At 40.1% G+C, this 24,747-nt stretch overlaps 1 protein-coding gene across 1 annotated transcript in view; it reads left to right on the top strand.

Moving 5' to 3' along the window:
* The window catches only part of LOC136708758 (golgin subfamily A member 6-like protein 22), a 117,230-nt gene that overhangs the window by 8,307 nt on the left and 84,176 nt on the right, over positions 1-24,747 (top strand). Inside the window, exons 4-7 of the mRNA XM_066683533.1 lie at positions 2,140-2,213; positions 9,674-9,809; positions 11,908-12,033; positions 12,317-12,391. Of these exons, the coding sequence (XP_066539630.1) occupies positions 2,140-2,213; positions 9,674-9,809; positions 11,908-12,033; positions 12,317-12,391 (411 nt within the window). The remainder of the gene's footprint in view (positions 1-2,139; positions 2,214-9,673; positions 9,810-11,907; positions 12,034-12,316; positions 12,392-24,747) is intronic.

Raw genomic sequence — 24,747 nt, forward strand, 5'->3', positions numbered from 1 at the left:
GCAAGCTTTTCCTGCAGCTTAGCCGCTCTGCTTAATTAGTCTCTCTCTCTCTCTCTCTCTCTCTCTCTCTCTCTCTCTCTCTCTCTCTCTCTCCCTCCTCCTTACAAACACACACAATCACAAAAATTACACAGAGCAGTACCTCCTGCAGCCCAGGCCCACTCTCAGTTGAGCCACTTGTTTGAAATTGTAATAAGTGTTGACTTTTTTATTTGTCCATTCGGTTTATCACAAGCAGAAACACAAATCAAAAAGGGCTCGGAGAGCTTTCAGCCTATGGTTGTCTCATGAATGGTATTTTTCCTTCAGAGTTGTTACAGAGGTAGGGCAGGCATCCGTCAGTATTTTTCTGTCTCCTCTGACTTGTGTTTGTTGACCTAAAAAGCAGTTGAGCGCAAGAGCAAAATAATAGCGAAGAGACCCCTTATCTCTGGATCATGCATAAAATATTACACAGGCTTTAATGGATGCATCCTGGTTCCTATCCCCTTTCAATTGTGCCCCCAGTCCATGTCCATATTTGCTGCCTAATGCGTGTGATGGCTGAAGTAGTTTACGGATCTGGCAGCTATTAAAAGAAGCCTGCTCTCTTAGCTAGTTTTGGCTGGGTGTTCGAGACCCAGAGCAGGCCATTTCAAGCCCTGCTGAAGCAGGTCAGGAGAAAAAAATAGACCTGACGGCACAGGGACTTGACCTGTGAGTAATTAACATCCACATTGATTTCCTTTTTCCCCCGAGTGACCTCTGTCACCGTACCCCTCCAAACACACACACACACATATATATTTCAGTCCACAAACACACCCACACACGCACACACAGCCCCATATTTCACTCCTACACACGCATTCCCCATATTTCACCAACACAGCCAGCCTCAAATCCCCAACTCTCCAAAGACAACACCAGGCAAGGCAAGGGGAGACTAATTAGATGTAGCATGAAGCGACCATGTTAGCTGGGGTATATGTTTTATACAGTGAATTTATTTATACAGTGATGTCTGTCTTTGCTCTCCTATCTTTCAAAGCTTTGGGTGTTTGGTCAGTGACTGGATTATTACTTCACTTGCCATGTTGCTGCATTTTGTAGGTCTACAATTACAGACTGTGTTCTGTCTACGCTCTGCATGTATTTTTAGGCACCCACAGGACCACCACAGAGCAGGTATAGTTTGGGTAGTGGATTATTCTCAGCACTAAAGTGACACGGATATGTTGGTGTTGCATTAGTAAGCGTGGATCAAAGCCATCAAGACTGCTTGAGTGTGGAAGTACACCTATTTGGTCAGTGTCAAATGGACAATGAGTAGAAAATATGTGGGTGTGTGTGTGTATGTATATATTTCAAATGGGTACAAGAGTTTGGACAAGTAAAAATAATTACACATACATTTCATATTCAATTACACAACAATTATTTATTTACTGAAAATTACGTGTTCAAATACATATTCATTCATATATTTTGACCTCTACATAAGTTGTGGTACAAAAATCGCCTACTAATATTTTCCAAATATCTAATATTATTTACTGGAGTGCTGAGGTTAAACCTGAAGGAAAAGCACCATCTTGTGAACATTTTGCTGTTCTTATAGAATTAGAATACTTTATGATGATAATTTCTATGGTACAATGTCGATTCCCGGGCCCCAGTGCATTTCTATGTTTTTTTGAATACAACATCTCTCAGTTTTATATTGTATGTTTGTTTCTTCCCACGCTTTGAAGAGGATCTCAGGCTGGGAGCACATTCCTAATCAAATGAGAAAGTGAACTCTGTGTAAACCACAAATCAAAGACTGGCACACACCAAATTTAGACAAAAGAAGATGAGTTCAGGCGGCGGTCTCAAAAGGCACCATTCATCACCAGGGAGCATGTCAGGGGTTGCGTCAAAGTTTTGATTAAATCCCAAAGATGAAAATGATGCATAAGCAAATGTAATTATCCTAATTATATTTCATGAAATCATCTCTTATTAATCCCGTAAGTGGTTTTGATTTGTCTGTTGTGTGTTTGCTATGAACGAGTAATTTAAGTCTGCTGATCATAGCCAACAGTGGCATTTTGAGAGCAGCTTGTAATTGTGAATGAACAATAAAGCAGTTATGCTTTTCTTTGCTGGTTATCCCAGGTCAAGAGCTTTACCCTACGGTCAGAGCCACTGGAGAAGATGAGTGACCACTCAGCCCCCAGTACGCAGTCATTGTAAGTAATGGGCTATGCATGGGATTATGGTTAATTTAGGCTTTTTTTGATGTTCAGTTGCAAAAGTCTGTCATTTGTGAAAGCAGTACTTACAGGTAGAATTTTTGTGTGTGTGTGTGTGTGTTATTCTAGTTATGCTACAGGTGCCTTCACAAGGTTTATTCTTAACTACATATTATTTTGTATAATATTGATTCTGTACTGAACCTAAACTCTGGTTCCTTAGTAACTTTAAGAGATTGTTTATTGTAGAAGAAAGGTTTGCTTTAAAAATAACTATTAAAAGAAATGATAAAATATTACATAGAAGCTAAAATGTATTATCAAATGTCCTTGTACAGCAATGATTCCCATGAGTTACACTGTACAGTTTCCTTGTCATCAGTTTACACCCAGCTCCCAACAGGGAGAATGTTTTGTGTAAGTCTTTGGTAAGTGAGGGGGCAGTGATGCGTTATAATCCGCTTTATTTGCTTAGCTCTTTTTTCCTCTACTTCAGGTTCTCGCAGCATATTGTCTTCCCTTCCTCACCCACCTGCAGAAAGTTAAAGTTTCCCCTGTTCTCATTTGTACTCCATTTGAAGTTCTCCTTGTGTAACATTTCACCTTTAGTTCTCATTAGCATTTTTAGGGAAACTTTTCAGAACTTTTATTCCCCTTCTCACAAGCCAAGCGGCTTCTCCAGCAGCAACAGCGCTGCTTAAGCGCGAGGATAAAATGTCTCCCGGTTCACCCGAGGGACAGACGAGCTCCTGGGGAAGCAAGTGTGTTCAAAGAGGAAGGTGTTGTGCCAGGGGGGCGGCTGTGCCAGAGCGAGCGCCACGCTGCCGTGCCTGTGTGTCCTGTGGTTATACTCTCACAGCCGGCTCTGAGAACAGATGCAGCGCTTTCTTAAAACAGAAATAAATAAATAAAAATAATAATAATAACACTGGCATCAAATCATGTAAATATGAAATGTAGGCAGCATCCTGCCACCAGCGTCAACATTAAAAGGAACAGATTGAAATGATCCTCAGGGGTAGTATCACCGTGGTAGGTGATGGAATTTCACTCCTTCATCTGTTTTCTCATTTTTTTTCTATTTGCTTTGTTTATCTGCACATTTATTTATATATTTAGGCAAGCTGGAATAAGTCAAAATAAGGAGCTGTGATTTATTGATGTCAAGTTCCGTTATTTTACTCTCCGATGACTTCTAATTTTTTATTTATTTTTTTTTTTACTTTTTATTTTTTGCACTTTTCTTAATCTCCAGCTAAGCTTATACAGTTATGTAAACTAGCACTGCTTTTTTTTTTAATCTTCTAGCTGTAGAATTAAACAGATTTTACAAGGAAGGCGAACTTCCCTGTGTGTCATTATTTGACCTTTCACTGTAATAATCCTGCAAGGTTATTCTTATAATTTAATTCCCAGCGCAGAGACACTTCATAAGGATGAGCTAAAGCTGGCCTGATGGAAACGTAGCACAAGTTGAACCAAAAGAAATAATCTGTCTTTTATTTGTGAGATGTATGTGTATCATTGCTGGTGAAAGTGAGAAATTTCACTTTCAAGAGGCTGTGCTTTGTGGGCGGATGCAACTTTTTTTTTTTTTTTTTTTTCTATTGACTTTTCCAGGTTCTGGTCGTCTGTTATTAGGGAAGCAAACAAATCAATATACTACACTGTGGCCAAAGTGCAGACAGACACGCTCCAGCCCACTGTCGCTAGCACTTCCACCAATCATCTCTCCTCCGGCTCGTCCTCGCCGGCCATCTGTATTTGCATTGCAGATCTGTGAAGTGAGTTGCACAACAGTTGTTTTTTGCTCATTAGTCACATAAATCAAACTCGAGTGGCACCGCAACTGTGCTGTTCTAGTATCACTTAATGCAAAACAAGATGGTTTGGTTTCCGAATTGGTTTATACAGACAGTAATGTAATGTCTGTATAAATTGCACAAGTTTTAAAACTAGTACTGTGCAAAAGTCAGGAAATACCTTTAACATATTTCTTTTGACACTTATGTACAAGGTATTCACTTTGAGAAACATCTGAAGAGATTAGAAATATAGGAATCCACTTGCATAAGGACTATATACTGTACAAGACCAAACCTGTCAAAGAAAAAAAAATACTTTTACAGTTCTGAGAGACAGCAGAAAATCAAGCTCTTGCTTCTGATAAAGCTCTTGCGTCTGATGCACTAAAAACTGAAGAATCAGATATTGTATTTAGTTAGTTATTTCTTTTATTATATTTTTTTAAAATACAGCTTTAGTCCTGACGGCACATTTAAACAGTGATTTTTGCACGGGGCAGTAATTCTAAAATGACTTTCCTTTATTTTTTCTTTCTGAAAGATGAGTCAAATGCATTAATGAGTGTGTGTTTGTTTAAAAGTGTCCATGCGGTCACATCTGGTTTGTGTTTTTTTTGCCCCGGGTGTCTCTGGGGTCGTTTTCATCGCACGCCAGGCCGAGCTGTCCTTATGTTTTGATCAAAAGCAACAGATCTTGTTGCAAGGAAGTGCTTCTGCTGCTGTAGTGAGTGAACGGTGAACACACAGCCCTCTCCGCTTCCCTCAGCCAGTACCCCCCCCCACCCTCCCCACCCCTGTAACCCCCTTGCTCTGCCTCTCAAGTCCTCCCCAGCTGGAAAGTTTTGACATCTGCTGGTTTGTGCGGCAGCAGAGCAGCTGTCAGCATCGGGGAAGCCTCATTCAGCAGCAGTTGGCGGGATGGCTGTGTGCCAGCTTGTACCATCTGTGCGCCTGACATTTCCTTCTAATTAACAGAAGGGTTAATTGTTCTGGCAGGCTCAAATGTAGTGTCTAACATTACCCAGGAGAGAAGGCACACAAGTGGCAGGGTGGCAAGGTGCCGGTTAATGTCGCCTGCCACCGCCATCACACCACAGTTAACAGTTGCCGATTGGTTATTCAGCAGTAAGGCCGAGGTGTCTGTGTTTTCATTCTTTCCCCACCCCTCACTGATGAATTATGCCAAGCTGCTGTAATGATGTAGAAGGAATTGGGTTTGGAGAGGCAAAGACCACTGCCTAGGGGCAATTGGGAGGGAACAATTTGCATGTTATTACTGCATATTCATAACTAATTGTGTTAGGCTTTGCTAATAGAGCAGAATGACAGTATGAAAAATCGAGAAACCATTTTTATAGCCAACAAAGCACACCACCACCTTCTCCAACACCCGGCGAAGAGCGATCATTAAGACACTTACTTGCTAAATATAACAGGTTGTATCATCTGTCAACCTGACGTGATGTAATTTATTAAGTGCTCTAATTTTATCCCACTCTATGAAAGCCATTCTTTTTTTTTTCACACCAGTTAGAATGGAAATGTTGTGAAATTGTGTCTTGACAACGTGTTAAACATTAACATGAACGTTTGCAGCAATAATTACGACACATTTGTTACAACAGCCTTTTTTTTTTTTTAAGGCTGGAAAAAGAGAAACGTGTGTGGTTTGATTGCCGCGGTATCAGAGGATAATCTTGGCAGAAAGGCTTGTGGTTGTCTCTGAAAAATAGAAAGTGTCCAAAGCCGCTGCGAGCTGTTGTATAATCTTTAGGGCCGTGGGCTCGTGATGTGATAGATGTAAGCATATGCATGTCATGATGAATGATTAATTGAGTATCATGTTGGCATCAGAGGCGACGCCAGGGCCCATGTGCTGACACTCTGGGTCTGTGTAGTGTATTGTATGTGCACATGCATGCACACCCACACACAGACACACACACTGTACTGATGGGCTAAATGGATGCCCTCTGGGTGTGGGAGTCAATTTGCACGCCTCCCTTGGCCCTTACTTCGCATTGACTGTCTGTCAGGGCCGCACAGAGAAGGATCCAGGCCCCGGAGTAAAGAGACAGGAGCCTTTTACCCAGCATGGGAGAGCCCGCAACAATCCGCCAGCAGAGCAGCATGCTTTTTGAAAATGTCCCAGAGAGGAAATGGGGCTCAAATTGACTGCAGTTAGTTACCATTCAGAGAGCTCTCCTCTATTCACTGTGCTTTCAATTTCAACACCTCAGCTTCAGAAGTGTTTTTTTTTATATATATATTATTATTATTATTATTATTTCCCCAGCGAATGTGAGATGACAGATATTCGTTGATGGGCACCAAAGTGCTCATATATCGCACATAATTGCTCGTAATTGACACACATCAGCACTTTTCACAAAATTGGGCAGAGAAAATGCAGGTGCAGAAAAAATATTCCACAAAGTTTTTTACGGTAATGCTCATCATTTCCAGGCTCCAAACTTTTTGTATTCCATAAAGCCAGGCTCAGACTCGGAGTAGGTCTCCTCCCTGGCCGTGCTTTTGTTTAACTCTGGATCACAGAGATTCTACAGATTGCGCTTGTACTTTCTGTGAATCCTCAGGTGTTTTCTCTCTCTCTCTCTCTCTCTCTCTCTCTCTCTCTCTCTCTCTCTGTCTCTCTTTCTCTCTTCCTTTCTCCCTCTCACTTTCTTTCTCCTTCTTTCACTCTCACACTTCCTGATGTTCCGGGCGTCGTTTCCCGTATCCCCCAGTGTTTGGTATCTGATCTCTCTGCCTCCCTCACACGTCAGTTTATCTCTTTTCACTTCTGATGGCTCAGGACGACAGCCGGGGAGAAAGAGGCGTTCACACGCATGCTAGCGTTTTCTATAAAGCTAACATTTACATATCTAAATATAAGGGACTGTAGATTAGGGAGGTTTTATTTTATTTATTTATTTATTTCCACTATTTTTTTATTTATTTATTTATTTATTTATTTTTTGCAGCTGAACATTAAGCAGGCAGTATTTATGGGTTGTGGCTGGGATATCAGTTTGCGGAGTGGTTGATAGCATGGCGCTTGACAGCTGTCGCTAGCAGCTCGGCAGCGCTCGTCAGGAAGCCGCCAATGCCTGCCTGCACTGTCAGAGAAGTTTAGTGTTTTGCTGGGGGAGCCAAGTTGGGGCACTGTGTGTGTGTGTGTGTGTGTGTGTGCATGCCCGCGTGTGTGTGTGTGTGGAGTGCAGGGCTTCCTCACCCTTCAACTAACACTCTGTCACTTCAAGGCCCCGCTCTCCCTTGGCCTACCCCACTGGATCTGCTGTCCAAAACCTGCCAAAAAAAAAAAAAACTCTGCTCCGGCTTCCGCCACTCTCCTGCTTATCACTGCTGATGAGCGCCAAGCTCCGTGTGTGCTTCCCACGTGGGGGAGAGAATCTGTCCTGTTTTATTGGTTCTGACCACATGCTCTCTACAGGACACACATGTGAGGTAGAAAAACATGCCCTTTGCAGAAAAACACTGCCTGCTTCACCCTGCTCTTTGCCCTTTGTTGAAAATGCACTAATGAATCAGTTCCACAATTAGGCCACACTTGCCCTCACGTATACGGATTGCCATTCAAAGATATTGGATTTTTCAGTCATTTTAAATTAATATAAATGTAAATGTTCATACAATTGCTGCCCAAAAAAAAAAAAAAAAACATAAATCTCCGTTTTGAACACAGCAGCTGTCCTTCATATTTTGTGAAAATTCCATGAGGACTGGACTAATAGAAATGCTCCAGAATAACTTGGAATTTTTTTTACATTGACTTTCATTGGAATATAAGGATTTTCCTTTTCCTTTAAAGTTACTATTTTAGAGATACATGCTTTTCATTGGATAGCAATGATATAGATAATATTCTGTTTTTTTTTTAAATGAAATGTAAGTATTTATTCCTTCAGTTAGTTATCTATACACACTTGGTCCTATGTTACCCCCATCCTCTTTCAAAACCCACCCCCCTGAAGATTTTAGGATGCTATAATGATTATTTATAATTATATGATTGTAATATAATTATAATTCTATTACACTCTAGATATGTTAATGTCTAATATGTTTATTGCACATTACATCATTTATTAAATATTATATATATACTCTGCAAATTTTAATAAATGGCTATTTTCTATATATTACAATCTCTTCATCTATGATACAGTTAAATAAAAGGCAACCATTTTTATGAATGTTTCAAATGAAAAATAGAAACACGAGAAGATAAAGAATAAATGTGTAAGTGTTAATGCTACTAGAGCTTTTCTTAAAAAAAAAAGAAGTAAATACATACGACATGAGTACATGTCGTGTGAGCTGGTTGGAGGAATAAAATGTAGTTCCAGATTCCCTTCAGTGCTCTTACACATTGCATGAATTTGTTCCATTCCATCAACAGCACTCCTGATTTAATATAATAAAGCATGGCTTCACCAAACTAGTAGTGACTGATAACTACGAGTAACACTGCATTTCCTTGTGCAGAAGGTTCATGGTTGAAGACATCTAAAAAAAAACAACACCAACCAAAACAATAACAAAACAAAACAATACCAAAAAAAAATGTAAAACTGATAATAGCTTTATATATATTCTATTACATAGTCTTTATTTTTAAAGGAATCTTTAGTTTTATTGTTTCTGCTGTATCTTATTATCCACTGCTGTATTAAATAGTTGCTCAACATTTTGTATTCTTTTAAAAATGAAATATTGTATTGATTAAATTGAGTTGTGGGCAATTGAGAAATTTCATCATGTATTGAGTGGTTTCCTGAAGAATCCTAATCAAAGGGAATCATATGGAGGTCAGACACTCACACCTTTATTAAATATAGATGTAAATGTAGCGGTGGCTGGGAGCGAGTGTGCTCCATCATGCCTGAGCATCAGCTGCCATATGGCCTTTATTTATCTATGCGCCATATGTTTGTGTGGAACCTGTCAGAGCTGCTCCAGGTGTGTGGCTGAACACCGTCTTTCCCTTGAGAGGGACACAGCGACAATAATGATGCAGCTCTGACACACGCAGGCCACACAGAATTAGCAGGAATATAGAATGCTCCACTCGCTGCATAGTAATTGTGCCACTCACCGGGTGGGGGGTGGGGGTGGTTTCTGAGAAGAAAAGAAAGGGAAAGAAAGAAAGAATGAAAGAAAGAATGAAACTATACAAAGTATACAATGCAGATAGGGAGGTTCATTAAGACTTTCTCATTAGAGGCCCATCACTCCTGAGGCTTCAATAAAGCCACAGAGCTTCCATTAGGAATAGAATAGTGTCTGGAGCAATTTTGCTCAGCCTCACACAAGGACAACTAATGGTTTCTTACAAGGGGTCTCAGACAAATTTACCGCAGCTCTTCAGAGGTCCATGTATACATTTTTTGTTTGTTTGATACACAACTGGTTTGTATTCACTTCAAGCCAGTCTTTTTCCAGAGTTTTGTTTTGGTCAATTTTTATTTACTGTTTTGATCGTGAGCACATATCTTCTCCGAACATGTTTGCTTCTGGAATCTGTGCTTATGGAGTCTGTGTTTTTTTATTTTTTTTGCATTAACGTGCGTCTGAAATCCGCAGGGGCTGCAGGTTTTGCTTAATATTCTCCGTGGTCTCCCCTTGCAGGCACAAGCCAGGGGACCTTATGAAGGCTCAGGTGGTGGATCTGTGGAATCAGCTGAAGGCCAAGAACGGGATTATTCAAAGTCTGCAAGAGGAAATTAAGATGCTTTTGTTCCACAGTGCCCAGAAGAAGAATGAGGTACAACATCATCTGACTGCCTTTTTTTTTAAACCCCTCCCTTGTCTCTTCCCCTCCACTGCCGACTAAATAGAAGCGTGGTTTTAGGTGCAGCAGACACGATATTGCTTGCTGCGTATGCCCTTAGCTTTGCATGTGTTGTGTATTAAACCATGCTCCCTGCATGTGACGAATCGCAAACATTTTGTTCCCTGAAGGTTTAAAATGGTATTTAGGCTTTTGGGTTTTTTTTTTGTTCCCTAATGCTTTCCCCCCCTTCTTTTAACTACTTCCCACACCTCCTTAGGATGTGTCACCAAATTAAAATCCACTGCTGTTTTATTGTCTGTGGCGTGCGCAAATACAAATTGATGTTTGTGGCAAGAGCTTGTAAAAACACAAGCTTGTTTCCAAGCATGATGTTCTCAGTATATCAATACAGAAATCAAGGTCAGGTGATTTGTATTATACTGCAGACATCAAATTCAAAACAAGTGGGTGAAAAGCTTAAAAAAAACAAACAAAAAAAAAAAAACGAATCAATATGTAGTATGTTCAGGTTGATGTGCATTAAATTTGTGAAAATGCAGCAAACATGGTATATATTATTTTTTTATTTAATTTATTATTTTGTTTAAGTTGTAGGTGGCATGGTGGCGCAGCAGGTAGTGCCGCATTCACACAGCTCCAGGGACCTGGAGGTTGTGGGTTCAAGTTCCACTCCGCGAGACTGTCTGTGAGGAGTGTGGTGTGTTCTCTCTGTGTCTGTGTGGGTTTCCTCCGGGTGACTGTCTGTGAGGAGTGTGGTGTGTTCTCTCTGTGTCTGTGTGGGTTTCCTCCGGGTGACTGTCTGTGAGGAGTGTGGTGTGTTCTCCTGGTGTCTGCGTGGGTTTTCTCCGGGTGACTGTCTGTGAGGAGTGTGGTGTGTTCTCCCTGTGTCTGCGTGGGTTTCCTCCGGGTGCTCTGGTTTCCTCCCACGCTCCAAAAACACACGTTGGTAGGTGGATTGGCGGCTCGAAAAACTGTCCGTAGGTGTGAGTGTGTGAGTGAATGTGTGATTGTGTGTCGCCCTGTGAAGGACTGGCTCCCTCTCCAGGGTGTGTTCCTGCCTCAGGCTCTGGCCCCATCGCGACCCTGAACTGGATAAGCAGTTTCACACAATGGATGAATGAATGAATGAATGTATAAGTTGTAAATGTTTTGCTAACAGCATGTTGAAACATGTTTCCCTCTGTATTACATCACATCTCTTTTAACAACCCTTAATGATGGTTTCTGGACTGGAGACAGTAACTTATTTGACATCAAGCTGTTTTTTTTTTTGGCCTTTCGTTTTTCATACAATTTCTAAGCTGTGCAAACACACAGGCCTTTGTTGTCATATATTTTCATTTCCTAAAGCTCCAAGCGTTTTCAATAGAAGACAGGTCTGGACTGAAAACAGGCAACTCTTACACCCTTACTTAGGGAAAACACAGCCATGCTGTTGTAATGCAGAATTTGGCTTGTCACCCTCATATAGAAATAAGCATGGCATTATCCAGAGAGTGCATACGTTGCTCCTTAATGTGTACAAACTTTAATGATGCCTTCAAATATTTTTTTTACTTATTCATTGCTCTTATACAACCCTGTATGTTCAGTTCCAAAGAATAAAAGGTTAATTTGTCTGACCGTGATACAGGTTTCCACTGTGCCTCAGTATATTTCAGATAAGCTGAAGCCCTGAGCTACATTTCTGATTGTTGCTGACATTATATCCACTATAACTTGCATTTGTGAATGAAGCAACAAACAACTTGTACGTATAGAGATTAGCTGGGATTTGATGATCCCTGGATGATCTTGTGCACAATAAATGGAGAAACACTTACATTTTTTTTTTTTTTTTTGCACTTGCTGGTTGACAGTCAATACCTTCCAGCTTAGTCCACTTGAAAAGCATGATGCAACAAACTAAAACTGTATGTAATCTAAAGTTAACTTGTTTAAAAGCATCTACGAGTTTATGCCCTGGATGCCTGGGTTTTGCTCAGTTAAAAACCAACAGGAAATCACACTGACAGTTAGTTTGTTAAATATGCCCTACTGGGTGTGTTCTTTGCATTTGCTGGAGAAGGAAGCCATGCTGCTTGTGCAGAATCCGGAGCTGGAGAGGGCTCAGATCACCAGCGGAGACGTCATCAACGAACAGCACACCAAGATTCGGGTAGATCTCCAGGAAGAAGCAGCTTCTGATGGAGAGGTGAGTACTGAACCAAGGTTTTCCACATCGACGTGTAGGTTTCTCAGGAGCAGGAGCTTCGAATCTGGCAGCTTTCCATCATTATCGGGTCAGCTTCAATCTCACCACGCATTCACATGGGTTGTCCACCTCTCTTAAGGCCTTTTGTAATCAGGCAAATGGCCAGGCATTATGATCTCACCCTGCCCTGAACACAGAGACCCGCTGATGGATGTCCCCTACGTGACTGATGTGAATATTTCTGTTTAATGTGTGTGTGTGTGTGTGTGTGTGTGTGTAACAGGGTAGCAGAGCGATCAAGGTGCTGGCTGATCTGGGAAACCCAAATAAAGAGGCAGCACTCAGATTCAGAGAAAAGGTGAGAAAAAAGTGGATAGGAATTTCTGTTTCCCTCTTCTTGTTTATGCTGATAAAAAAGCCCTGCATTTGCTGGGCTCATTTAAACGTACATTTAAAATACATGTCCAGACAAGTATTGCTTTAGTAGATTTACAGAATGACAAAGTTGTACTGAAAGGCTGATACCAATTAATCTCCTTCTCAGAGTTCCTTGTAGTATATGGACTGATACTGTATGTTTTTTAAAATGTAAACCATAACACATTTACACATAATTTAACGTTAAAACTATCATACTTTTTCTTAACGGGATGATTTCCAAGATGTGGGGCACATTTTGGAGACAAACACTTCACTCCAGTTTCTTAGCTTACTGCTAAATAGTGAGTGAGGAAATTGTGCTTAAGCAGCCAATGAGAACAGAGCTTTGATTCTATTATTTTAGTCTTAAAGGCACCGTAACAGAAACAGATTCATTTTTTTAAGGGCAATGAGAAGTGGTAAAATTGTAATTTAGAAATTATTTATGAATATTGTTCCCAAATATACATAAAAAGGATTGTGGCACAAAGACTTGTAGTCAATGAATTTAGCACTTTACTTTTCCTGAGTCTGCATGAGTTAAAGTAGAAGCAGCGGTTTGTGGAAGCAGAGTTATTTGGGTTATAAGAGTTGAGTAGAAAGAAGAGTTGCTGAAACACTTAAACATACAATAGTCTCTCTGCTATCGTCATACACTGTATTAGGGATGGGCTGTATCCGAATTTTTCACACCGTCATACAGAGTACTCAAAATATTATCACGGTATATGGTATTACTGTGGGGAGGGGGTGCTCTGTCAGGCTGCGCTGAGCCTTATATCACACAGCCCGACAGTGCACACTGACACACGTGTTGACGATAAAAATGCGTTTCTGAGAGAGAGCAGATTTCGGCAACTGGTGCTGAATAAAAAGAAAAGTTTGAAAATAAGCGAAATAAGACGGTGTACACTGTTTAGAAGCACAGCTGGCGCTAACAGGCACTTGTGGTTTAGCACACCACAGCAGATTTTTCAGGAAACTGAGGCTCAAAACACATATTTAGAGGATAAAGCCATATACGTCTGAGCACAAAGTTGAATGAAGGATTATCTGAAAATTTTGTCTGTTTATAGCTTTCTTTCTCTCTCTTTTAACCCAAACTCAGCGCTAAACTTACAACTGTGGTGGGCTACTGGGCTTGTGTTTTTCTCCACCCGTTTTCAGACTGACATCAGCAGTCATTGAGCTCCCACGGCGCCTCCTCCCTGTGGCTCTCTTAAATGCACATGAACATTTGAACCGACTTTTAAACATTTTTAAATACCGTGGTATACAGTATTATTGTTACACCGCCCAACCCTACACGGTATACTTTTTTTGTAAGGAACATCTTCATCAGCCTTGGAGAAGGCACTAGGCACTGAAATGGTGTAACGTTCATTAAAACAGTATGATGAGACGTTAATGGGGCCGTCATGGTGGTGTTATTGTCAGTCCTGTGTGAAGCTGTGTTGTAAGTAGCTTTTACAGACGCGGCTCAGCAGTAGGCTGCCTAAGCAGTGAGATCAGGTTTATGATACAAGCATCACCTGCAGAGCATCAACGGGATATTAAGGAGCCTCCTCTCGCTCTAATTCTATTTCAGTGCTCTACCTCTGACGCAGAGTCTTTAATTGAGGCTGGATTTATCTCTGTATTTTCAAAGGCCAACAGATAAACATTTTAATGTTGCCTCTGGCCGATAATGAGGGCAGAAAGAATGGAATAATGGAGGTGAATAAAAGAACCGCATCCTTTATGCAACTTCCTCTGACCTCATCCTTAGGATTGCTCTTGGCTTTAGGTAATATGTATTTAATGGATACACATGGGCCAGATATAAGTGCTCATTAGGTCTTACAGCATCTTCTACATTTGACTGATTCTCTGAGGGATTTAATTCAGATCAAGTGAATACAGCTTTTTCAGAATTTCTATAAATTATAATCATTATTTTGGGCATATCATTGTCATTTTGCTGTACCATTCAAATTTAATACCACATTTTCACAATTAATTACAAATGTATCACTAGTGGCATAGAAATTACATTTAACATAAGATTTCATTTAAATTCTGTATTAACAGACTTCATTTGTTGATTTTTTTTCATGATGATGATAATACATCAAGCCAATTTCCCCTACTACTTACAAAGATGTCTTTCATCTTTTTCATTATAGTTCTATTTGAGAGAATAGTCAACATGCTCTTACAGCAGTTCAGCACATCAGTGCCCTAATGCCAGTGTAAAATTGCAACAGTTTCATTAAGTTAAATAGATTCATTGTATGCAGACTGTCTTCTTTAGGAATCGTGTAATAAGTTCCCTTTACAAAATGGATTGATTTGTGGAGAATGAATATAGAAACGAATATATCAGACACTCAGTTTCCTCATTCAGTCAGTTCAACCTCAACCCCAATTTTTTTTCTTCGTATTAAATCTTTACGCTAAAGCACATTAGACGCTTCCGTAAAGTACACGGCTGAGTAGTGCAGAGGTGAACATAACTGCTGAGCTTCACTTTCCAATAGCAGTTTTGTCATTTGCCAACAGGGACCAGGAATGCTTGAGAAAGCAGTTGACCACGTTCTCATTAGGAAGGAAAGATGGCAGGGTCTCTCTCTCTCTCTCTCTATCTCCCTCTCTGTCTTTCTCTCCTATTAGACTGGAGCATGGCCAGTAGGTGTGCTGACAAACTTCATACATTCATGAGTCTTGATACTGGTGAGGTGTGAAAGTGAGTACAGTTATAGGGATTTTACTGTATTATAGATACTATTATAGTCCCAAAACTCTCAACCACAAAAAGATACCCTCAAGACCTTTCCAAATGTTTGGTTTTAGAAGTTGTAGCTATTGTTTTTTCAATATTTAGAGATAATGGCCATATAATCAATAAGGTGGCCTCAACCCCAATAATATTCCCCAAAAACAACAAAGCACAAATGCCCCGAATTCTGATACAAATAAATATACATTTAAGGGGCAAACAGCCGAACTCAAGCAGCCTAAATGATTCTCGTAAACTCAACCAATTGTGAGACATGTAATTCAAAATCATGTCTAAACTCCCAAAGGAAATGGAATAGTAAGAAGTTAAAAAGGCAATAGCGGTAAACATTGTGTGGTATAAAGTTCACATGGGCACATCTGCTTCTTACAAAACTTTGCATATAGATGTAGCCTTTTGTACACGGATGTTAATTCCTGTATTAAGCCCTGAACTGAACGAAAACAAGGGTTAGTTCAGCACTGAACATTTTCCTTTTCTTTCAATACAGATTTTGTGGCATGATGTGGTCAACCTTATAATTAGAACGAACTAAATCCACAAGGTTTTCTCCCACTGCTCTTGAGTCCTTCTAAAGCGTGGTATTTTTAAAATGTTACTGTGTCAGATGTAACATTTGGTTCTTGGACTTCAGCCCTGCGTTATTTCACTAGAGATTGAGCCCTGACTCTTAACTGAATGGTGCACCAGATTTGCCTCATCTGTTAATACTAATAGGGTCAACACTTTGAATGGATGAGTTTTATTCCCCATGTGTCCTTGAATGCCAATAAAACTTTAAAAATGCATTAAAAACAAATTTGAGCGCCACAGGGTTCAAACCAATTGCATGCCTTGCTCTGCAACAGTCCCTGGTGGTACTTGTGCGTTTTATGATGGCCAGGCTTTCACTCGGCGTGGTCTTCTCTTATGAAAAAGGTGATATTTCCCCACTTATTGTGTGCAGGCTATGAAAAATTAAGCAGAACCAAAACAAACAAACTGCTGCGGCGTTCTTTGTCTGAGTCCTGAGCTGAGATCATGTCTGATTATGCCCCTACATCTCGGCCGAATTGTTCAAATTAATCACAAAAGTATTGATTCGCAAACGGTGGAAGCGCTATCTGTCTGCATATTAATATGAAAGCCTCGTCTTGTCCTCCCCATGTTTAATTTCTTTATATCTTCATAATTGATTAATGTTCCTTTGTGAAGAGGGGATGAATAATTTATAAGTCCAATAGCCTTTGGCTAATGAGAAAATGCTTAATTTCAGCGAATGAGGCTGTGTTATGAGAATTGCAGTTGCCATTGCTGTTGATACATTAAATGTATCCACTCTGTTGGCCCAGTGGTGTAAGACTCAAGCAGGCACATGCTGCCTGGCACTGGGATAATTACCCAGAAATGGAATAATGATAATGACAAATTGAAGAGATCTTGTTCAGAGAAAGCACCTGATTGTTAGCATCTGTTGTATGGAATTGATGAATGCGTGCTAATCCCCACCCCGCCACCCCAAACCCTGCCAGTCTGGCTCATTGAGCCTCACTGAAACCGTGCCAGCTACAAAATGGAGCAAATTGAATAAACAGCACTTACCCTTAACAAGGAGCATAATTAAACATGCAAATAACGGCAATAATATCATTAACCTCGGCAGTGCTTCAGGGACTCTCGAATATGTTCACGTTTGAGTCGAGCGTACAAGTGTCAGGATCAAAGAGCTTCTGCTGTCTGCATTTGCCAACAAGATGTCACACGTCTGTCTGCTTTTTCATTTCTGCTTTTAAATGACTCTCTGTTATATGCAGAGTTTAGGAGCTAATCAACAAAGTGTAAATATCCATGTTGTATCCAAATATATCAATACAGTTGGAAATAGAGGGATGAGATATTATCAGCTAGCATACATTTCCATGTGTTTCTTATCACCTTCATCATCTGCAAGCCTCTTGAATCAAGCAATAGTGTGTGTGTGTGTGTGTGTGAGTGCACGCGTGTGTGTATTTCCTTCCAATTTGGCAGAGATATAATTAGGTTATAATGCCAGTACCTACAAAATAGTTCTTATTTTGCAAAGTGCTTAATACAAAAGCTACCATTTTTATATGCACTTAAAAATCTCTGTTCAAAACCATTTCTAAGCGTGAGGGTTATACTGTGTACTGTACTGTGCCAAAGCCAGTAGGCACCCCACATTCATTTTTTTTCAGAATCTATCCAAACATATTTAACAGTTTATCACAAAAAAAACCTCAACAACTAAATATAATAAAAAAAAAAATTCAGTATGACGTTTTATAGCATTCTTCTTAAATACATAATATGTATGGAACATTTGTATGAGCCCAGTTCCTATTATTGTATGAAAACAAGGTGGTGTGTGTGTGTGTGTGTGTGAGTGTATGTGTTTTCTCTGCCTCTCTCGGGGTGGCAGCAAAGAGGTACCACTTGGCCTCTAATTACTCCTTAATGTGGCATATTGTGATAATCTTCCAGCCGCTCTGAGGGTTTTCCCACAGCTTCTGTCACAGTGCCAACCTCAGCTGGCACTGCCAGCCCATGCTCTGATACGCTCGGCTGCTCTCTCTCTCTCTCACATGCACACCAATTTCCTGCCAGGATGCTGAGAGGGGGATGCAGATGCCCTCTCAAGAGCCATGAGAAGAGACTCTCTTGTGTTTGCTGAGAGCTCTAATGTGCGCAACAGGGAGGGCTAATTTGTATTTGCATCTAAATAGAGGCCTTAATTCTCATCAAGCACGAGCTGGGTTGAACAAGCATTGTGTCTCTTTATAGGGGCACGCCTCTGTGGCACAGATTTCACTAATATATTTATCTCATTAACAAGTGGCAGGATGTCACAGTGACATTCAAAGGCAAGTGCACCAGCTGCTGTTTGTGATGACAACACAAAACTCCTTACTCTTCTTTTTCTAGGACTAACACAGATGAAGGTTGTTAAGGTTGTTTAGTTATTACCTCATAGCATATTGCTTAGTATCAAACACTATAAGCCATAAGCTTCACTCTAATAAGAAGATGCTCAGAGAGTTGTTTAGTAAAATATATTGTTATATTTAGAGTCTTGATTTGTATACAGATATTTTTGTCTAGAGATATGATATGCAGCAGGTAGTGTTGCAGTCACACAGCTCCAGGGACCTGGAGGGTCCGAGTCCTGGGCATGTGGGTTCGAGTCCTGCTCTGGGTGACTGTCTGTGAGGAGTTTGGTGTGTTCTCCCTGTGTCCATGTGGGTTTCCTCCGGGTTCTCCGGTTTCCCCGCCACGATCCAAAAACACACATAGGTGGGTGGATTGGCGACACAAAAATGTCTGTAGGTGTGAGTGTATGAGTGTGTGGGTGTCGCCCTGTGAAGGACTGGCGCCCCCTCCACGGTGTGTTCCTATGATATGGCGCCCAATGATTTCGGGTAGGCTCCGGACCCACCGTGACCCTGAACTGGATAAGCACTTACAGATAATGAATGAATGTATAGCACCAAAAAATGGAACATCTTTTTTGTAACAAGATGGTTGTTGTAGCAATAGAAGAACCTTTTTTGGTACTATATACACCCAATTTCAAAAAGGTGCTATATAGGACCATATATAGCTGATTCCCCATGCAGAGAATCATAGGTTTTTGTTAAGAACCATGGAGGAGCCTTGTTTTTTAAGTGTTGTACTAAATTATGGCCAATTATTACTTTCCATTTTTGTTTTCTTTCTTTAGTTTGATATATTTTTCCCTCTGTAAATCTGCAAATCTGCAGTTGTAGACTTCTGTAGTGTTTGTAGACAGTTGAGTGTACATGGTAAAGAGGAACTGAGTCTGGTGTAAAGATGAAGAAATTTGATATGGCTGATCTGCGCTGCGTTTATTTAAACATTGGGGGCAAATGGGCCCTTATTGTGCAATCTGTTTCCTGCAGTTTTGCAGAGTGATGGTTTTTGGGCTTCGGCTTGTGAAAGAGACAGTGTTCGTCGCAGAGCGGTGGTGAAACGCTCTACAAGCAGAATGTGGAGACTATTTGAACTTAACCGCAGCATTTGACATTTATTATGAATGGAGGAGCGAGAGAAAAGGCCAGACAAGTTGCCTTTGTTGCTAAGAGAGACAGAAAAGGCCCGTCCCATGTTGGGGTAGGATGGACGAGCGCTGTTCGATGTGGCTGACTCATCTTGGTTTCCATACGCCGCGGCAATGACACATGAAGTGCGGTGTCAGAACCACAGGCATTTGCTTAAAGTGATTTTGGCTATGAGGAGAACCTCGCCTCAGATTTATGTTTTACAGTAACTCATCCTGCCTCGCGCCCAGAGTTTCTATCCCAGCATCGCTGCAGGTCAAAAGGGATAAACTCATGCTGTTCATCGTGGTGCTTCCTCACTCTGTGGCTTTTAGGTAATTGTGAGGGGTTTTAATTGAGTGCATGGTTTTGCATTCACACTTGCACTGACCTCTGACATACTGATGAACCCATTTATTTATTTGTATGCTTCAAAAAAAAAGTAGAAAATTTTTAAAAAACAATTAGAGAGAAATAGACTGTATAAAAAAATTATTGATAGATTCTTTCAGCAACCAAAATAGTTGTTCTATGGGATCGCTCTAAAGAACACTTTAGCCAGATTAGAATTGCAGATTACTAATACCACATACTTTTTATATTAATAGAACAGTGTGTAAACTCTGTGCAGTTGTGACCTATAAAATAAGCTTGCTCTTCAGAATCTGCATTCACCAGCGATCTGGCATTTTTCAGAAATTAAGACGGTAAAAATGCCACATAGCAGAAACCAAAGTTAGCCGAAAGTCATTAGGCATTATTAGTTGAGGTAAGCAAGCTTCCAGGGCAGCTTTAAAACACAATATGATTAAGTGACTACTTTCAAACACCGGCAGTTCTCTGCAGAGAGAGTGCGAGAGGGAGAGAGGGTGCAGTGCCACTTGTCCTGCTGTGCCTTCTCAGTCAAATCCTGAGGAGGTAGCAATATTTAATCCTATTTCTCCAGCACCATCTTCACTCCTGGCCACTTTGCATAAGAAGTGTCCATTACCCTGGCTAATGGGAGCATGTGCTTTGAATTGAGCTGCAGGTCCTCGCATCAGACTCTAAAAAGCACACCAACATGGCCTAATGGGACCACACTGGCATGAAATGATAATTCATCCGATTTGCTGATTCACCAGTCCTGTGCCCTTGTCTGATTGTGTAAAATGATTTGGCCTCTAATTAGAATCCATCCCATCAGCATTGCAAATGGAGGTGTCCGGCCAAAGGCAGGAGAAAAACAGATGCCCTTTTGAGTGGTGTCATATGAAGGTAAATGATGAATGTTTACAGGGCTTGCATTAGTCTAAATGATTTACTGTTCAAGTGCTACTAATGTCTTATAGCAAACTTTCCTTGGTCAGGGTGTGTGGCTTTGACTGTAAAAGAGCATGCTTTGCATGAGTTAGTACATACTAGAAAAACACGGCACAGAACATGAACCTAATCTCTGAATATAAACTGTGTTTATGTGATCAGCAGCAAAATACATTTCTTTAGAGTTAAGACATTTTTTTTTTCAAGGCAATTTGTATTGCTACTGAATAATGTCACCAAAGAATAAAAGCTCCCAGGGAAGAAACTGGCATTGGTTTATAGCCTCTTTTGAATAGAGAAACATTTTGAGGAGACAAATTCAGTTTTATGCATTTCTCTTGGGTCCATAAATGTAATGAGTGATATCAGTGGCTTGAAGGTCAGTACTGTCACGGTGAAGGAGTTGTGAGTTTAAATTAAATGATTTTTCAGGCAGCCATTTTTTTAGTCATTACCCCACAAATATATTTATATATCCATACATATATCTTTATTTACACTCTTCATTTAACGGCTTATTCAATGCTAGAAATTTTGATGTGTGTTCTGTTAAATGCTACATTTTCCATGCTAGATGCAAAGAAAGTGACACAGTATTACAACTTTATCTGATGTTTGGTGAGAGCAAGATGTTGTTCCAGTGATTAGCTTGTTATGGAAATAACCTTGGAGAATGCTTTTTTTTAAAGGAGCCACAGTGTATTTTCAGCCCAGTCTTTACTGATCATGGCTTTACTTCTTGTGCGTGGGGTATAGCTAATATATCAGTCAGGTAAGATCTGCCCCTTGATCTTGTCGTTGGTATTGGTCGTTAATACCAAATTCATAATAGACCGTGACTTCTCAAAGTTTTTAATTCAACTTTTGTGGATAAGATTCACCTTCTGAATGCAACAAAGAGACACTTGAAAAAAAGCAGAAATTATACTTTATGTCCGGTAGCAGGGTGGTGCCATACAGCTCAAGGGTCTTGGGGTCCAAGACTATATATTATATAAGAAGCCATATATTATATTTGTGCAGCGATATTGGTCAGAGCTAAGGGCTTGAAGTCATCTGAAATGGACAGAAAGACAGTGGAAATGTGTTCTGTAGTCAGACAAGTCCATGGTTTTGACCGTGTTGCAGGCATGAATTACTAAATTTGTTCATAGTTAGAAACGATTTTTCAAGGACAACCCCATATATCAGTCTATTTCTTGTTTTTTTTTTGTTGTTGTTGTTGTTTCTGTTATATAAGGGTTTAGTAAATTAAACAAATTACATATTTCAGTTTTTATAGCATTTTTAGAATATGTCCAACTTTTCTTGAAGTGGGGTTTGTAGTTATGCATTTGGAAATTGCTCAGTCAGTTGAACTTAATAAACACTTTCATAGACAGTACTGAGAGGATGCATTTTTAAAATTTACTCGTAAATCGTATCATTTACTTGTCTAGACTCTTATCATGTCATTTTCAGTATTTTATTCTCAGTATAATTCTTCCAAATCTACCAGTTACATGATTATTGTTGTGTAGATATTGGGAAATAAATATTGTGGGGGAAACATGCTCATTCAAATGTCTAACATACAATTTAGAAAATTTCCTTTTGTTTTAAATATTTAAAAACCTTATTTTTGCATATAATGCATAAAGAGGCATAAAGGGACATCACCTCAAAACTTTTTGTATATTATCCAGTGTATGAATATCTCTCTCTCTCTCTCTCTCTCTCTCTCTCTCTCTCTCTCTCACACATACACTCACACTCACTGACACACACAAACACATACACACAGCAACAAACAAACAAATAAAAAAAAATGCAGAAGGTAGCAGTATATGAAAGGTGTATAAAACATTTAAGTGAATACACTTCTCTGGGCTTTTGCAGTGAGAACCAGAGCTTGGATGCTGGAGTCCATATTATTATGTGAAAAGACCGTTCTTCATCACCAGGTCACTTACTCTTGACCTTGTATGCATTGAAAAAAGGAGCTCACCATGGTAACCCTGGTCTCCAGGTTTTTCCAGCGAGTACATCATCCCCGGCTCTCTTCATGTAATACTTTTATTGGCCGCACAATTGAAATGTCATGGTTGGCCAACAGAGGAGCCGCTTATTTCTTGCGTGTGATTAGACGGCGCCGGTAAATTGGACTGGTGTGGTGGTCTGGGGCGAGGGAAAAATGGTGCTGAAGAGATGAACTCAAACAAACAGGGCTCTTGTAAGAATGTGTGGCTTTTGAAGACGTTTGTGAGAGCGGATCTTTTGCATACGAGTGCACCAGGAACGTTGAGTTAAGGCACATGATACGGCACATCAAAGCCTCAGCGTGTCGCACATGTACTGGAAATCAGGTTGAAATGAATATTAATGAGCGGGGAAATGACCCCTGGGAAAATGATGTCTGTATCTGAAAGACGGAGCTCACCTTTGCCACAGTGCCATTGCACTAGGAATCCCCAGCAGGCAACTTCAGCTTTAACATCTACATCCTGTTTTCACATCCATGTCTTTTCAGCTACAATGGCCTCTCTCTCTCTCTCTCTCTCTCTCTCTCTCTCTCTCTCTCGCTCGCTCTCTGCATTACTCTTTGTTAGATGTAAGATAAATAGTTAAATCATGATTTAATAGCTGCAATAGCAAGAAACACTAGGTAATATTTCACCTTAAAGTTACAGCTTCAAAGTGGTTGTGATGCTCCATTGTCCTGTCATAGGGAAAATAAAGCCTCTGTCATTGCTACTCCATGCTAGGCACTGCAGAAAATGTGCTATGTAAATTTTGGAGGAGGGTAGGAAACCACCCACTCTTCCCCTACCCACTGATTAAGTACAGTCCTTTAAAAATGCACTTGAACACCTACCTAGTCTTCCTTTAACTTAATTTAAAAAAAATAATAATTGGCCATGGGTGCTAAACATTTCTTTCTCTTTTATATTTCTCTGTATGCAAACTTTATACAGAATTTGTATTCAAAATTCTAAGTTTTGAATAGTGCCTCAATTTAAATGTAACAAATACAACTGTTTAGTTTATTGACAGCAGATTCCCACAACCAATTTATGTTTTTTTTTTTTTTTGCTCTTGAAATAAACAAGATGCTTTTATTGTTTACAACAAGGCTTGCAGAATCACGTGTGGACCACATTTAAAACAGTATATAAACATTCATTCATTCATTTATTCATTGTCTGTAACTGCTCATCCAGTTCCTGGTCACGGTGGGTCCGGAGCCCACCCGGAGTCACAGGATGCAAGGGGAACACACCCTGGAGGGGGCAGTAAATAAACAACTTTGTGGTAATTACAGTTGTTATCTAAGCTGCAGATTCATTCTCTTCGTCTAATGTCCAGATAATATTTGTCTACACAATATAATAGAAGATAATTTTTTTTGTCTTTGACTAAGAGTGTATTAGCAGTCTGCTGTCTTTCTGTTGCTTTAAGACTCTCCATTACTCATCACTAGAGATTAGCAGAGCTACACTCAGTGAACTTTAGGAGAGCTCTGTGAAGGAGAAGGGTTTTGTGAAAAGGTGACTGAAGGTTTAATTCATAGCTCTTCTTGCTGAGGTCATGCCAGTCTTTCTCATTCCTCTTGACCCTCTGCTTTAACCGTGCTCCCTTTAACACTAATGCTGGAATGAATATAATGAAGCTCTGCATCCAAGTTCACCTTCAACATCTGACTTGTTTTAAAAACTTTTGACCAAAGCAAAAAGGCCCCAGAAGTGCGAATGAGCCAAGACTTTGTTTTAGTTTGGATTATCCATGTGAAAATGTTATGAAAGCTGGTTGACACCACAGCGCTAAACAATGGCTTTACAACAGGGAAGAGACTAAACTGGTCACTCTGTTTTGTGTCGAGTAATGAAAATATTTTCTCTAGATAATGGACTCCTCCAGCCGTTTAGAGTTGAGTGGTGGAGGTGGGACGCTTCAAATGAGTTGTAAAACTGATTATAAAAATGCTGAATTTATTGGCCTTAAGCTGTTTACTGCTGGTATTAATTGTGTAAAAATTTCATTTCCCAGCTTTATTTTGTATTGACAAAGCGTATGGATTTATCAGATACTGGATTTATCTTGTCTTTTGTACATGAAATTCGCATATGCCATCTGAATGGGAAATCGTGGCATTGATTCCCTTAACTTGAGCCCAAATGC

This window comes from Hoplias malabaricus, chromosome 1, assembly GCF_029633855.1.
Source record: "Hoplias malabaricus isolate fHopMal1 chromosome 1, fHopMal1.hap1, whole genome shotgun sequence".
Lineage (NCBI taxonomy): Eukaryota > Metazoa > Chordata > Actinopteri > Characiformes > Erythrinidae > Hoplias > Hoplias malabaricus.